Source organism: Thamnophis sirtalis, unplaced genomic scaffold, assembly GCF_051295495.1.
Source record: "Thamnophis sirtalis isolate CommonGarterSnake01/CBP01778 unplaced genomic scaffold, rThaSir2_p1.2 scaffold_4, whole genome shotgun sequence".
NCBI classification, from domain to species: Eukaryota; Metazoa; Chordata; class Lepidosauria; order Squamata; family Natricidae; genus Thamnophis; species Thamnophis sirtalis.
Window position 1 is genome coordinate 137,935,082 of NW_028261384.1, and position 16,805 is coordinate 137,951,886.

General features: G+C 48.4%; 1 protein-coding gene across 1 annotated transcript in view; it reads right to left on the reverse strand.

Annotated features, from left to right (window-relative positions):
• MMP14 (matrix metallopeptidase 14) overlaps nucleotides 1–1,030 on the reverse strand; it is a 51,478-nt gene extending 50,448 nt beyond the window's left edge. Inside the window, exon 1 of the mRNA XM_087714214.1 lies at nucleotides 686–1,030. Within this exon, the coding sequence (XP_087570340.1) occupies nucleotides 686–775 (90 nt within the window). The 5' untranslated portion in view covers nucleotides 776–1,030. The remainder of the gene's footprint in view (nucleotides 1–685) is intronic.
• Between the last annotated feature and the right edge of the window lie 15,775 nt (nucleotides 1,031–16,805).

The window sequence follows — 16,805 nt, forward strand, 5'->3', positions numbered from 1 at the left end:
AAGAAAGGAAAGGCGGAGAAGGGAAGGGAAGAGGACAGAAAAGAGGAACGGAAAGGACGAAGGAAAACCAGGAAAGGAAGACAAGAAAGAAGGAAGGGAAATTTAATAGAAGGAAGGGAAGGAAAGCTAGAAAAAAAGAAAAGAAAAATAAACAAAGGAAAGGAAGAGAAGAGGAGGGAAGGGATAAGGATAGATAGACAAGAAGAAAGGAAAGGAAGTTAGAAACAAAGATGGAAAAGAAGGAAGGAAAGGCAGAGAGGGGAGGGGAAGAGGACAGAAAAGAAGGAAGGAAAGGAAGAAGGAAGGGAAGAAAGAAAGAAGGAAAGGAAGCGAGAAATGAAGAAAAGAAAAAACAGAGGAAAGGAAGAGGGAAGGGGAGGACAGATAGACAAGAAGAAAGGAAAGGAAATTAGAAACCAAGATAGAAAAGGAAGAAAGGAAGGGGGCAGAATAGAAGAGAGGAAAGGAAGAAGGGGAAAAAACAAGCAAAGGAGGAATGAAGCCCCTTAAAAACCAACCAGGGAGCCTGGAGATCCGCGCAGGGCCGGGAGGGCAAACCCTTCTCCCTTCCCCGCCGCCTTCCCTCCCTTTCCCTCCCGCAAGCAGCCCGGGCTCGTCCCGGTGCCAAGCAGAGGCTCCGCCCGGGGCCGTCGGGCGCTGGGCACGGTCTGCCCAGGAGACTCACCTCGGGGCTGAACTGCGCGGCGGCGGCGGCGGTGGGGAGAGCGCAGGACGCCCAGATGGGTAGCAGGAGCTGGAGGAGTCCCGGCCACATCGCGCGCTTGCTTCGGTTACCGGAGGAAGGAAGGAAGGAAGGAAAGGAGGAGTGGAAAGAAAAGAAAGAAGGAAAGGAAGGAAGGAAGAAAGCAGGAGTTGCTTCTGCTGCTGGAATTGGATTTCTCTCTCTTTCTTGTTTTCTCCCTTTCTCTCTTTCTTTCTTTCTTTCTTTCTCTCTCTCGCCCGCACCGCCTCCTGGCCCAGGATCGCTGAGCCGGCCCTTCTGCAGCCGGATTCGCCTCGGGGTCTGGCTCCAATTAGGGGGCGGGCGGAGGAAGGGCAAGCGGGCGGGAGGAGAGAAGGAGGGAAGGAGGGAGGGAAAGGGGGCGAGGCCAGGCCGGTGGGGAGGGCAGGATGGAGAGAAAGGGGAAGGGAGGAAGGAAAGAAAGAGAGAGAAGGAAGGGAGGAAGGGAAAGAGAGAGGAAGGAAGGAAAAGGAAGGGAGGAAGAAAGGGGGAGGAGAGCAAAGCCAGGTTGGTCTGGAGGAGAGGAAGCAGAGAAAGGGGAAAAGGAGGGGAAAAGGAGAAAAAAGAGAGGGGCAGGAAGGAAGAGAAGGAGGGAGGGAAGGAGGGCAGGGTCAGGCTGGTGGGGAGGGGAGGAAGGAGAGAAAGGGAGAAGAGAGGGAAGGGAGAAAAAGAAAGAGAGGGAGGGAAAGAGAGGAAGCCAGAAAGGGCATAAGGAAAAGAGGAAGAAAAAGAGAGGGAGGGAGGGAAAAAGGAAGGATAGGAGGGAAGGAACGAGAGAGGGGAAAGGGAAGGAAGGACGGAGGGAAGGTGGGAAGAAAAAGATAGGGGCGGGAAGGAAAAGGAGAGAGGGAGGGAAGGAAGGATGGGAAACGAGAAGGGAAGAAGGAAAAGAGGAAGAAAGAACAAGAAAGAGAAGGAGGGAAAAAGGAAGGAGAGGAGGGACAGGAAGGGGAGAGACGGGGAAGGGAAGGAAAGACGGAGGGAAGGAAGGAAGGAAGGAAAAGAGGGGGAGGAAGGAAAAGAAGGAGGGGGAAGGGAATAAGGGTAAGTGAGAGAGGGGAAAGAAGGAAAAGAAAAATAGGGAGGGAGGAGGAAAAGAGAGAAGAAAGAAAAGGCAGAAGGAAAAGGAAGAAAGGAAGAAAGAGAAAGAAGAAGAGGGAGGAAAAGAGGGGAGGAGAAGTAGAAGACGAAGGAGGAGAAGAAGAATGGAAGATGAGGAGGAAGAAGACAAAGTGGAGGAGAAGAAGGGAAAGATTGAAAGAAAAAGAGGATAAGAGAGAAGGAGGAAGGAAGAAAAATAGGGAGGGAGGGAGGAGGAAAAGAGAGAAGAAAGAAAGCAGAAGGAAAAGGAAGAAAGGAAGAAAGAGAAAGAAGAAGAGGGAGGAAAGGGGGGAGGAGGAAGAGAAGGAGAAGACGAAGGAGGAGAAGAAGAATGGAAGGATGAGGAAGAAGAAGAAGACGACAAAGTGGAGGAGAAGAAGGGAAAGATTGAAAGAAAAGAGGATAAGAGAGAAGGAGGAAGGAAGAAAAAAGAGAGAGGAGGAGGGAGGGAGGAGGAAGAGAGAAGGAAAGAAGGAAGAGCACACACTCCTTCCTTTTCAACCCCTACACAACCCAGGAGTAAATCCCACTTACTCCGGTCTTACTTAGAGCTTGTGCAAGGAGAATAAATACACATTTTTTTGAGTTTCCCTCCACCCACCCAGGAGTAACTCCTTGTGTCATTCAGAGAGGCAGATAAGAAATAGTCATTTTGGTAGCAAACACAACCGAGATCGAAACCTCCGTCATTCCATGAGTCACCTCCAACGTCACAACCTCTTTCGCTGCCGCCGTTAAGTGAATCACACCGGCTATCAGTGAACCATGCGGTCGTTAAGGAAATCCTGTTTCCTCCCTTGATTTGGCTCCTCAAAAGCCAGCTGCGAAGGTTGCCCAGGGGGAAATCAAGTTGCTCTTTTTCAGAGCGGTCATAACTTCAAAGGAAGGGTCGTAAGGCGAGGACTACCTGTAACGTAAGACGCAGGACGGGGGGATTTTTTTTTGGGGGGGGAGATAAAAAATAACCACATTTCTGTGCATATAAAAAAAAAAGGAGACAAGAAATCATCTTTTTTTAAGTGAAAATAATGAACATGGGGAGTCCTCAGACTTACGACGGCCATTGAGACTGATGTTTCCGATGCTAAGCAAGGCAGTTGTGAATTTGGCTCCATTTTATGAACTTTCTGGCTATGGTTGTTAAGTGAACCGCTGCAGATGTTAAATGAGACCCCCGGTTGTTAAGTGAGACTGGCTTTGCCATGGACTTAGCTTGGCAGGGATCATGTGACCCTCCCCCCCAGGAGATGCGACGACTGTCATAAATACGAGTCATCTGAATTTTGATCACACGACCACGAGGATGCTGCCTTGGTTGTAAGCACAGGTAGTCCTCGACTTACAACGGTCCACTTAGTGACCGAAGTTACAACCAGACTGAAAAAAGTGACCATGTTTCATGCCGTGGTAATGTAATTCATAATCAGAGATTGGGAAATTGACTCACATTTACAACGGTGGCATGGTCTCGGGTTCACGTGAAGCCCTTTTGCAATCTTCGGACGATGGGGGAAGCCAGATTCACTTAACGGCCGTGCTTCTGATTGAACAACTGCAGCGATTCAGTTAACAAATGTGGCAGGAAGGTCGTAAAATGGGGCAAAACTCACTTAACCGATGTCTCACTCAGCGACACAGACCTTGGGCTCGATTGCGGTCGTAAGGTGAAGAGTACTGGTACGAAAAATGGACGTGTCGCTGTTTTTTCAGCGTGGTTATAACTTTGAATCGTTGCAATGGTCGTAAGTCGAGGATGACCAGTAAGAGGGTAAAGGCTCAGTTCATAGAACAGCCCATAGCCTGTGATTAAGCAGGAACAAGTAGGAACAGATCCCCGGTAGGAAAATTATGTTCACCGTAATTTTGGGAACGGCACAGAGTATTTTACGATATCTTTCGCTCTTGACAAAGAAGGCATCAGCTGCAAACATTTTAAAAAGAGAAAGAGAGAGAGAGAGAGAGGAAGTGAGAGAGGAAGAGAGAGGAAGTGTGAGAGAGAGGGAGGAAGAGAGTCAGAGGGGGGAAGAGAGTGAAAAAGAGAGGAAGATGAGAGAGGGGGAAGAGGAAGAGAGAGGAAGTGAGAAAGAGGGAGGAAGAGAGACAGAGAGGGGAAGAGTGAAAAAGATGAAGAGAGAGAGAGGAAGAGGAGAGAGAGGGGGGAAGAGGGGGGAGAGAGGAAGTGAGTGAGAGAGGAAGAGAGAGGAAGTGAGAGAGAGGGAGGAAGAGAGTCAGAGAGGGGAAGAGAGTGAAAAAGAGAGGAAGATGAGAGAGGGGGAAGAGGAAGAGAGAGGAAGTGAGAAAGAGGGAGGAAGAGAGACAGAGAGGGGAAGAGTGAAAAAGATGAAGAGAGAGAGAGGAAGTGAGAGAGAGGGAGGAAGAGAGTCAGAGAGGGGAAGAGAGTGAAAAAGAGAGGAAGATGAGAGAGGGGGAAGAGGAAGAGAGAGGAAGTGAGTGAGAGAGGAAGAGAGAGGAAGTGAGAGAGAGGGAGGAAGAGAGTCAGAGAGGGGAAGAGAGTGAAAAAGAGAGGAAGATGAGAGAGGGGGGAAGAGGAAGAGAGAGAGGAAGAGAGAGGAAGTGAGAAAGAGGGAGGAAGAGAGACAGAGAAGGGAAGGGTGAAAAAGAGGAAGAGAGAGAGAGGAAGAGGAGAGAGGGGGGGAGAGAGGAAGTGAGTGAGAGAGGAAGAGAGAGAAGAAGAGAGAGGAAGTGAGAGAGAGGGAGGAAGAGAGACAGAGAAGGAAAGAGTGAAAAAGAGGAAGAGAGAGACACAGAGAGGAAGAGAGAAAGAGGATGGGAAAAGATGTAGAGAGAGCGGAAGTGAGTGAGAGAGGAAGAGAGAGAGAAAGTGAGAGAAGAAGAGAGAGGAAGTGTGAGAGAGAGGGAGGAAGAGAGACAGAGAGGTGAAAGGAGTGAAAAAGAGAGGAAGAGAGAGAGACAGAGAGGAAGAGAGAAAGGAGAGAGGGGGAAGAGGGAGAGAGAGGGGAAGAGAGAGAGGAAGAGAGAGGAAGAGAGAGAGGGAGGAAGAGAGACAGAGGGGAAGAGTGAAAAAGGGGAAAAGAGAGAGACAGAGAGGAAGAGAGAAAGAGGAAAGGGGGGAAGAGGGGGAGAAAGAGGAAGTGAGTGAGAGAGGAAGAGGGGGAGAGGGAGGAGAGGAAGAGAAAGAGCAAGGAAGGGAGAGAGGAAGAGAGAGACAGAGGAGAGAGGAAGTAAGTGAAACAAAGGAAGAGAGTGAGAGACAGAGGGGAAGAGAGAAAGAGAGGAGAGATGGGGAAGAGGAAGAGAGCCAGGAAGTGAATGAGAGAAGAAGAGAGGGAAAGAGAGAGGGGAAGAGAGATAGGAAGTTAGGGAGAGAGGACAAGAGAGAATGGGGAAGAGAGAGAGAGTAGTGAGAGAGAGTGAAAGAGGAAGAGAAAGGAAGAAAAAGAAAGAGAGGGAAGAGGTGAAGAGAGGAAGGAAATGAGGGAGAGAGGATGAGAGAGAGTGGGGAAGAGAAAGAGTGGAGAGAATAGGGGAAGAGAGTGAAAGAGAAAGAAAGAGAGGAAGAGAGACAGATGGGAAGAGAGGAAGAGAGAAGAGAGAGGAAGAGAGGAAGAAAGAGTGTGGGGAAGAGAGGAGAGAGAGGAAGAGAGTGAAAGAGGAAGAAAGATGAGAGAGAGGAAGAGGGGGAGAGAAAGGAAGTGAGTTAGAAAGGAAGAGAGAAGGGAAGAGAGAAAGAGGAGAGAGAGGTAGATGGAGACAGACAGGAAGTGAGGGAGAGAGGAGGAGAGAGGAAGAGAGGGGAAGAAAGAGAGTGTGGGGAAGAGAGGAGAGAGAGGAAGAGAGTGAAAGAGGAAGGAGAGTGAAAGAGGAAGAGAGTGAAAGAGGATGAAAGATGAGAGAGAGGAAGAGGGAGAGAGAAAGGAAGTGAGTTAGAAAGGGAAGAGAGAAAGGAAGAGAGAAAGAGGAGAGAGAGGTAGATGGAGACAGACAGGAAGTGAGGGAGAGAGGAGGAGAGAGAAGAGAGGGGAAGAAAGAGAGTGTGGGAAAGAGGAGAGAGAGGAAGAGAGTGAAAGAGGAAGGAGAGTGAAAGAGGAAGAGAGTGAAAGAGGAAGAAAGATGAGGAAGAGGAAGAGGGAGAGAGAAAGGAAGTGAGTTAGAAAGGAAGAGAGAAAGGAAGAGAGAAAGAGGAGAGAGAGAGGTAGATGGAGACAGACAGGAAGTGAGGGAGAGAGGAGGAGAGAGGAAGAGTGGGGAAGAAAGAGAGTGTGGGGAAGAGAGGAGAGAGAGGAAGAGAGTGAAAGAGGAAGGAGAGTGAAAGAGGAAGAGAGTGAAAGAGGATGAAAGATGAGAGAGAGGAAGAGGGAGAGAGAAAGGAAGTGAGTTAGAAAGGAAGAGAGAAAGGAAGAGAGAAAGGAAGAGAGAAAGGTAGATGGAGACAGACAGGAAGTGAGGGAGAGAGGAGGAGAGAGGGAAGAGAGAGAAAGGAGGGACTTTGGACCAATCCCCAGGAGATGCTGAGTTCTAGTCCTGCCTTAGGCATGAAACCTGGCTGGGTGACTTTGGGCCAATCACCAGGAGACGGTGAGTTCTAGTCCTACCTTATGCACAAAATCCAGCTACGTAACTTTGAGCGAATCACCAGGAAACAGTCAACTGCACTCCCGCCTTAGACGCAAAAGCCAGCTGAGTGATTTTCATGCCAGCCCTTCTCTCCCAGCCCAACCCACCTCGCAGGATGGTTGTTGCAATGGGAAAATAGGAAGACAAAGGAACACTGCATTCGGTTTGCTATGATTTTCACTGTTCTTTTAGACAAAGCGCCAGGGCAAAGGTTTGGCAGTGCCAAATGGGTGCGGCGAAAACGGCAGACCTGGGATCAGTTACTTGCAAAGGTGATCACAACAACAATTGCCGGTTGAGAAATCCCCTACCTGGAGGAAACACATTCCAGAGGCATTAGTCTGCATTTACTCGCCCGTGAACTGAGCTAGGAGGAGGAGGAGGAGGAGGAGGAGGAGGAGGAGGAGGAGGAGGAGGAGGAGGAGGAGGAGGAGGAGGAGGAGGAGGAGGAGGAGGAGGAGGAGGAGGAGGCAAACGTCTGTTTTGTGGAACAGCGAAACCTCTCGGAGGTAGAGAAACCGACTTTTCGATTAAAGAGAAGAATGGATCCTGTTTTGGTTTCTACCGGTCGTCCTCGGCTTACGACCACGATGGAGACCGAATGTCCATTGCTGAGCGCGGGACTCGCGAAGGGAGCTTCGCCCTGAATTTTGCAGATGCAGTTGCGACGCCGTCGTTCAACAAATCCCTGCGACTCAGGGGTGGTTTGTGGCGTCTGTTACTGCCGGTTCGCTCAGGGATACACGGCAGTTGGAACAGAGTTCTTTTCAGGTGGGGAGGGGAGTAGAACGCCCGTGCTTGATCCTCGCTACTCACACATCCGCAGAAGCAAAAAACATGATGGCGGTGCCTATGGCGCCACCGATAGAACAGTTTCGGGCATGTGCCCGGCCAAGTTACTACCGACTCGGCCGAACCGGACCGAACTGGTAGGAGCCACTTCTGCTGCGGTTGTTAAAAGTTAAGTCGGTTGTGAAGTGAATCTGTCTTCCCCGTTGACGTTGCTCGTCGGAAGGTCGCAAAAAAGGGGATGGCGTGACCCGGGGACACTGCAGCCGTCGTAAATATGAGTCGGTTGCCAAATTTTGATCACGTGGCCCCTGGAGATGCAGCAACGGTCGTATAGTGTGAAAAGTCACTTTTTTCCCAGTGTCGGCGTAACGTCAAACGGCCATTAAATGAAAGGTTGTAAATTGGGGACATTTCATTCCCATCATTCTTCTTCGGGCATCGCAAAATTTAAAGCAGAAATGGCCCCTTTATGACTTGTGGACTTCAACTCCCAGAATTCCAGAGCCAGCACGTCTGACTCTGGAATTCTGGGAGTTGAAGTTTGATTAAAAATAAGACTGGATCTAGTTCTGTTTCGACAGGAAGTCCTCGAATTACGACCACAATTAAATCCCGAATGCTGAGCAAGACAGTCATTAAGTATGTTTTGCTCAGGGCCGCTACCAATTCACCCAGACAGAACCGGCTGCATTTCACCACTGGTTTTGCCTCATTTTACGACCTTTCTTGCCACCGTTGTTAGGCGAATCACTGCATTGTCAACTTAGTAACTCGGTTGTTAAGTGAATCAGGCTTCCCCCCCTTGACTTTGCTGGCCGGATGTTCCCGAAAGGAATACTTCAACCGTCATAAATATGAATCAGTTGCCAAGTGTCTGAATTTTGAACATGTGACCCTGGAGTTGTGGTCACGGTCGTAAGTGTGAAGAACAGTCAACGGTTACTTTCTCCTCAGGGCCTTTGCAACTTTGAAGGGGAGCTAAACGAACCGTTGTAAGTCGAGGACTACCTGCATTTGAGAATTGCTTCTGGATTTTTAAAGGAAGGGGGGAAGGAAACTTTGATTTTCGGTTTCGATGACTTCGTTGATAAGAGAAATGAGTTGAAATGTCGTCAAGTATAGCACAGATAGGGACGCGGTGGCTCAGGGGCTAAGACGCTGAGCTTGTCGATCAGAAAGGTCGGCAGTTCGGCGGTTCGAATCCCGAGTGCCCACATAATGGAGCGAGCTCCCGTGACTTGTCCCAGCTTCTGCCAACCTAGCAGTTTGAAAGCACATAAAAAATGCAAGTAGAAAAATAGGAACCACCTTTGGTGGGAAGGGAAGAGCGTTTCCGTGCGCCTTCAGCGCTTAGCCATGCCGGCCACTTGACCGTGAGTTCTAGTCTCATGAAAGCCAGTTGAGACGGTGTTTCTGTACCTCAGCGATTTTAAGATGGGTGGACTTTAAGCCAATCACAAGAAGATAGTGAATTCTACTCCCGCCTTTGGCAGAAAAAGATGATATAGATAGATGATAGATGATAGATGATAGATGATAGATGATAGATGATAGATGATAGATGATAGATGATAGATGATAGATGATAGATGATAGATGATAGATGATAGATGATAGATGATAGATGATAGATGATAGATGATAGATGATAGATGATAGATGATAGATGATAGATGATAGATGATAGATGATAGATTATAGATAGATAGATAGATAGATAGATAGATAGATAGATAGATAGATAGATAGATAGATAGATAGATAGATAGATGTAGGTAGGTAGGTAGGTAGGTAGGTAGGTAGGTAGGTAGGTAGGTAGGTAGGTAGGTAGATAGGTAGATAGGTGGATAGATAGGTAGATAGATGGATGGATGGATGGATGGATGGATGGATGGATGGATGGATGGATGGATGGATGGGTGGGTGGGTGGGTGGGTGGGTAGGTAGATAGATAGATAGGTGGATAGATAAATAGATAGATGATAGATAGATAGATAGATAGATAGATAGATAGATAGATAGATACGTGGATAGATAAATAGATAGATGATAGATAGATAGATAGATAGATAGATAGATAGATAGATAGATAGATAGATAGATAGATAGATAGATAGATAAGTGACTGGCCCAATCACCAGGAGATGGTGACTTCTCATCCCTCTTTAGGCATGAAATCACTGGGAGAGTAAGTTCTAGTCCTACCTTATATGTCAAAGCTGATTGGGAGACTAGGCCAATCACCAGGAGACAGTGAATTCTAGTTCCACCTTAGACGTGAAAGATGGCCGGGTGACTAGGCCAATCACCAGGCGACAGTGAATTCTAGTTCTGCCTTAGGCATGAAAGATGGCTGGGTGACTAGGCCAATCACCAGGCGACAGTGAATTCTAGTTCCACCTTAGGCGCGAAAGATGGCCGGGTGACTAGGCCAATCACCAGGCGACAGTGAATTCTAGTTCCGCCTTAGGCATGAAAGGTGGCTGGGTGATTAGGCCAATCACCAGGCGACAGTGAATTCTAGTTCTGCCTTAGGCATGAAAGATGGCTGGGTGACTAGGCCAATCACCAGGCGACAGTGAATTCTAGTTCCACCTTAGGCGCGAAAGATGGCCGGGTGACTAGGCCAATCACCAGGCGACAGTGAATTCTAGTTCTGCCTTAGGCATGAAAGATGGCTGGGTGACTAGGCCAATCACCAGGAGACAGTGAATTCTAGTTCCACCTTAGGCGCGAAAGATGGCCGGGTGACTAGGCCACTCACCGGGAGACAGTGAATTCTAGTTCTTCTTTGGGCCTGAAGTGACTTTGGGCCAGTCCCTCTCTTACCTCAGCCCCCCTACCCCCCCCCCCCGAGTTGTCGTTGTGGGGAGAATAGGAGCACGAAAGACTATTGGATATGTTTGTTATTTATTAAAAAACAACAATAATAAAGGCCGGATATTAATCCATTGATTAATCAATAATCAGCCTCTGGTCAGCTCTCCTCCAACAACCCTGCGAGGTAGGGCAGGCAGAATGAAAAAAAGGCAGCGCCCGGGGTCGGTGGCGGAGGCCATTTTGAGTTGACCTCTCCTGCCTGACCAATATTTTGTTTGTGTGTTTATTAGTTATTTATTAGTTATTTATATCTATTGTTTGTTTATTGTATATTGTGTATTATTTATTATTTATTGTGTATTAATTAATTATAATTATTTGTTATTAGTTATTATTTATTAATTGTTAGTTATTTGTTGTTATTATTTGTTATTGTTAGTTATTTGTTATTACTTATTGTTAGTTATTTGTTATTAGTTATGTTGTTATTTGTTATTTCTTTTTTATTATTTCTATTTGTTTTGTATTATTTATTTATTTGTTTGTTTATTAGTTATTTATATCTATTATCTATTATTTGTTTATTGTATATTGTGTATTGTGTATTTATTCTTTATTGTGTATTAATTATTAATTATAATTATTAGTTATTTGTTATTATTGTTAGTTATTTGTTATGTTATTTGTTATTTGTTTTATTGTTTCTATTTGTTTTGTATTATTTATTTGTGTATTTGTTTGTTTATTTATTAGTTATTTATATCTATTATCTATTATTTGTATATTGTTTATTGTGTATTAATTATTAATTATAATTATTAGTTATTACTTATTGTTAGTTATTTGTTATTAGTTATGTTATTATGTTATTTGTTGTTTGGTTTTATTATTTCTATTTGTTTTGTATTATTTATTTGTTTGTTTGTTTGTTTGTTTATTAGTTATTTATATCTATTATCTATTATTTGTTTATTGTGTATTAATTATGAATTATAATTATTAATTATCATTTGTTATTACGTATTGTTAGTTATTTGTTATGTTATTAGTTGTTATTTGTCGTTATTTCTTTTTAATTATTTCTTTTTAATTATTTCTATTTGTTTTGTATTATTTGTTTGTTTGTTCATTTATTTATTAGTTTGTGAAACTAATACAAGATAGCAGGTAGAAGTATGAACAGGGACATGAACAAAGGAAATGAATAAAAATCAATGCGGACAGTAGGACAGCAGACAATTTTGGATACTGTCCTTAGATTGATCATCGTCGGCGCAGTTCCAGATTATCCAAGCCCAAAATTTCGAGCCTGGTGGCGTAAGGGATTCTATTATGAGCAGAGGAGTGGAGTATTCTTCTCGTGAAATACTTCTGGACTCTCTCTCAATTGTATTAATGTCCGATAAACCGTGTGGATTCCAGGCAGACGAGCTGTATTCGAGGATTGGTCTGGCAAAGGTTTTGTATGCCCTAGTTAGTATTAGGTTACCGGAGATGAACAAAATTAGGTGAATTAATATCTGTGCTCCCTTGGAGCTCTCGGTGTTTTTCTGAACTCCGGCGACTTTTGAGAGGGGTGGACTCCAACTCCCAGAATTCCCCATGGCTGTCAGGGGAATTCTGGGAGTTGTAAAGTTGTCGAACTTCAGAAATAAGTCTCTGAGAAGCCGAGAAAAGCATCCCGTCGGAAGGAAAATCGAAATCTGCCAACCCCTTAAAGCCAAAAGCTTTTGTTGCTCTCCAAAAGTTGCGGGTTTTTTGGTCCCTCAGCAGATTCCTAACCCCCCCACCCCACCCCACCTCTGTCTTCTCCCTTTATGATCCCTGCCTGCCCCCCCAGCCACCCACAGTCAGCCATCTGGGGATACTGGCTTGCCTAGTTGACTCAGCCCTCCGATTTTGCTGAGTTCGAAACCTCCCAATTCTTGCCCGTCTGTCTTCCCGGAAACCGTCATTAAAAGGGGCTTCTCTTGCTCCTTCCGAAAGCCACAAGATGCCTCTTTGTGTGGGAGGGAATCGAAGCGCTTCCCTGGTTTCTCCCTAAATACATTTCTTTTTTCTCTTTCTCTCTCTCTCTCTCTCTTCCCCCAGGTAACTAAAAATCGGTGTGATTTCTAGACGGTTCTTCCTGGAATCCAGACACCCCGCTCCTCAAAAAAATAAAGGAAAGAGGAGGAGGAGGAGGAGGGAGGGAGAAAGCGGACGTGGGAAAGCTTAAATATTGGAATCAGCAAAATGTAAATGCCAGAAACCACGTCTGGAGCTGGAGAGGAAATTTTTTTAAAAAAATAGAATAAAAAATAAAAACCCCAATCTGTGGAATGTAGGGGTGAGGAGGGAGAAGAACGTCACAAAGGCACTTCTGGTGGCAGATCAACAGAAGCCCGGCCGAGTTGGTGGGTTTGTGCGGTGAATCGACTTTATTTTCCAGAGGGTCTTTGTCCTCGGCACGATGGGAAAGTTTTAAAGTTGACCGGTCTCCTTTTCTCCTCCTGCAAATTTATCCACTTGGGTTTAGAAGAAGAAGGAGGATGGGAAACGATGGATGATGAAGGAGGAGAAGGAGAGGGAGAGGGAGAAGAGGAGGAGGGAGAATGAGAAAAAAGGGGGAAGATGGAAGAGGAGGAAAAGAGAAAAAGGAAGTGGAAGAAGAGGTTGGAGGAGGAGGAAGAAGAAGGAAGGAAGAGGAGGAATGAAGAGAATAAGAAAAAGGAAGAAGAGGAGGAAGAAGGAAGAGGAAGTGGAAGTGGTTGGAGGAGGAAGTAGGAGGGAAGGGGAGGAGGAGGAGGAGGAAAAGGAGGAGGAGGAGGAGAAGGAAAAGGAGGAGGAGGAGGAGGAGGAGAAGAAGAAGAAGAAGAAGAAGAAGAAGAAGAAGAAGAAGAAGAAGAAGAAGAAGAAGAAAGAAAGAAAAGGAAGAGGAATGAGGAGAATGAGAAAAAAAGGAGGAAAGAAGAAGAGGGAGAGAAAAAGGAAGTAGAAGAAGAAGTTGGAGGAGGAGGAAGAAAGAAGGAAGAGGAGGAGGAGAAGGAAAAGGAGAAGAAAGAAGAGGAAAAGGAAGAGGAATGAGGAGAATGAGAAAAAAAAGGAGGAAGAGGAAAAGAAAAAGGAAGTGGAAGAAGTTGGTGGAGGCGGAAGTAGGAGGGAAGAGGAGGAGAGGAGAGAAATGAGGAGAATGAGAAAAAGAGTAGGAAGAAGGAAGAAGAGGGAGATATAAAGGAAGTGGAAGAAGACATTGGATGAGGAAGAAGGAAGGAGGAGGAGGAGAAGAAGAAGATGAGGAGCGATGAGGAGAATGAGAAAAAAGGAGGAAGAAGGCAGAAGAAGAGGAAGAGAAAAGGGAAGTAGAAGATTGGAGGAGGAAGAAGGAGGGAAGAGGGGGAGGAAGAGAAGAAGAGGAATGAGGAGGAATGAGAAAAGAGGAAGAAGAGGAAGATAAAAAGGAAGTGGAAGAAGAAGTTGGAAGGAGGAGAAGGAAGAGGAAGAGAGGAAGAAGAGGAGTAGGAATGAGGAGAATGAGAAAAAACAAGAAGGGAAAAGGAAGAAGAAGAGGAAGAGAAAAAGGAAGTAGAAGAAGTAGTTGGAGGAGGAGGAAGGCGGAGGGAAAAGTCGGAGGAGATATTTCGACACTCCTTGCAGCAACGTTTGACGGCTAAAAAAGGCAGAATGGTAGGATTAGAACAAGCAGCCCTTCACCCAAGATCCAGCGCAGGACGAAACCCATTAGCCACCATTAGGAATTTCCAATGGGGGTTTTCTCTCCTGCCCTGTTGTAGGAAGTTCTCACCCAGGCCTCTCCCAGAAAAAAAAAATGAAATATCCTAGGAAATATTGAAAAGACAGAATAGCTCCCTGGTAGCTTCCTGCCCATCCCCACTTTGTCAATGGGCCATTAAGAAGGCCAAGCTCGTCCACTTTACATAATAAAGACTTCTCCCCTTCAGCTCCAGGGGGGTTGGGATTAAGGCATGATAATATTGGCCCTTTACCCAACTTGCCATATGGCATCTGAGAACTCAAACTGCCTTGAATGGACTTCTGAAGGAAAACTTATTTTTAGTTTGGATTTTTTACTAACTGGAAAAAAAAACCCTCAAGTGTTATATATAAAAGGGGGGGGGATGAATATATTTTGTCTTTTTATGTTTACTGAGAGCATATTCACCACAGACAAATTCCTGGTGTGTTCAATAACACTGAGCCAATAAAGAATTATAGTCTATTCTATTCTATTCTATTCTATTTAAAAATTCAGAACCCAACATATTGCAGATCACGTGACTCTACCGAGGCTGCAATGACCTCGGGAGACCGCGAGAGGGCAGCCGGGTGATGGAAGAAAGCGACGTTGTTGTTTTCCCCCAAGCTTGGGGGGGAGGGGGAAAGAGAGAGAAGCAGCGTTGGACTTCAACTCCCAGAATCCTTTGCTTTTTCCTGGCTGGAGAATTCTGGGAGTTGAAGTCCAGGCTTCTTCAAATGCCCGTGCTTGGAAAAACAAAATACAGCTTTATTAATAGAGCCATATATCTAGCCTTAGGAAAGCGAGACTCAACGGCAGGGCCTTGCGGGCGCCGGAAGGGGGCGCCAGGCGCTGCAGGAGAACTCAATCCCATAGTAGGGTGGGGGATTCCCCAGGCCCCACATTTAAAGGGCCAGGCCCACTTTTCCTCCCGAGGTGGGCTTGATCCTGGATCAGACCCCCCCCCCCACCCATTCTAATCATTACTTTCCAAGCCGGGAAGGGTGGGAATCCCTCCCATGCAACCCCAGGAAGCCCCCCCCCCATCCACTTTCCAGAAGACCCTTTCTGGCTGCCACCCCCTCCCCAAAGTCCCTTTCCCACGACACGCGGGACCCCCAAGCGGTGCGATTTCCCTCAGGGTGGGTGGGGAGGGCATCCTTAGAAGGGCAGTTCGGGGCTGGGTGGGGGAGGATCAAAGGGTGGGGGGTTAGGGGGGAATCGCTCCCATGCAACCCGCAGGAAACCCACCCACCCACCCACCCTTTCCAGAAGACCCTTGCTGGCTGCCACCTCCCTCTCAAACTCCCCCCTTCCCACGACACGCGGACCCCCCCCTCTCCAAGTGGTCAGGTTTCCATCAGGGTGGGGGGGTGGGAATAAGGGGGAGGGGGATGCGGCTTCCTTAGAAGGGCAGATCGGGGCTGAGGGAGGGGCTGGGTGGGGGAGGATCAAAGGAAACCCCCCCCCGCAGCCTCGATGCCCAAATTGGGGATGGGGGAAGGGGGGAAATCCCTCCCATGCAACCCGAGGAAACCCACCCCCCAATTTCCAGAAGACCCTTTCCGTCTCCCCCCCCAAAGCCCCCTTCCCACGGGACCCCGAAGCTGTCCGATTTCCATCAGGGTGGGTGGGTGGGCAGTGCATCCTTAGAAGGGCAGAGAGGGACTGGGTGAGGGGCTGGGTGGGGGAGGATCAAAGGAACCCCCTCCCCCGCAGATCGGGAATGGGAGGGGGGAATCCCTCCTATGCAGCCCCGGGACCCCCCTCATTTTCCAGGGGACCCAAAAAAGCCCCCTTCCCACGACACGCGGGACCCTCCAAGCGGTCCGATTCCCATCAGGGTGGGTGAGGGTGGGTGGGAATAAGGGGGAGGGGGATGCGGCTCCATTAGAAGGGCAGATCGGGGCTGGGGGGGGGAGGAAAAAAGGAACCCCCTCCCACCCACACTCACCCCGCAGATCGGGAATGGGAGTGGGGGGAATCCCTCCTATGCAGCCCCGGGACCCCCCCATTTTCCATGGGACCCAAAAGACCCCTTCCCACGACACACGGGACCCCCAAAGCGGTCCGATTCCCATGAGGGTGGGTGGGAATAAGGGGAGGGGGATGCGGCTCCCTTAGAAGGGCAGATCGGGGCTGGGGGGGGAGGATCAAAGGAACCCCCTCCCACCCACACTCACCCCGCAGATCGGGAATGGGAGGGGGGGGAATCCCTCCTATGCAACCCTGGGACCCCCCCAAGGGGACCCAAAAGCCCCCTTCCCACGACACGCGCCCCCCCCAAGCGGTCCGATTCCCACCAGGGTTGGTGAGGGTGAGTGGGAATAAGGGGAGGGGGATGCGGCTCCATTAGAAGGGCAGATCGGGGCTGGGGGGGGGGGAGGATCAAAGGAACCCCCTCCCACCCACGCTAACCCCGCAGATCGGGAATGGGAGTGGGGGGAATCCCTCCTATGCAGCCCCGGGACCCCCCCCATTTTCCAGGGGACCCAAAAGACCCCTTCCCACGACACGCGGGACCCCCCCAAGCGGTGGGGTGGGTGGGAATAAGGGGAGGGGGATGCGGCTCCCTTAGAAGGGCAGATCGGGGCTGGGGGGGGAGGATCAAAGGAACCCCCTCCCACCCACACTCACCCCGCAGATCGGGAATGGGAGTGGGGGGAATCCCTCCTATGCAATCCGGGGACCCCCCCCCCCTCAAGGGGACCCAAAAGACCCCTTCCCACGACACGCGGGAGCCCCCCCCCCAAGCGGTGGGGTGGGTGAGGGTGGGTGGGAATAAGGGGAGGGGGATGCGGCTCCCTTAGAAGGGCAGATCGGGGCTGGGGGGGGGAGGATCAAAGGAACCCCCTCCCACCCACACTCACCCCGCAGATCGGGAATGGGAGTGGGGGGAAATCCCTCCTATGCAGCCCCGGGACCCCCCCCCCAAGGGGACCCAAAAGCCCCCTTCCCACAACACGCGGGACCCCCCCCAAGCGGTGGGGTGGGTGAGGGTGGGTGGGAATAAGGGGA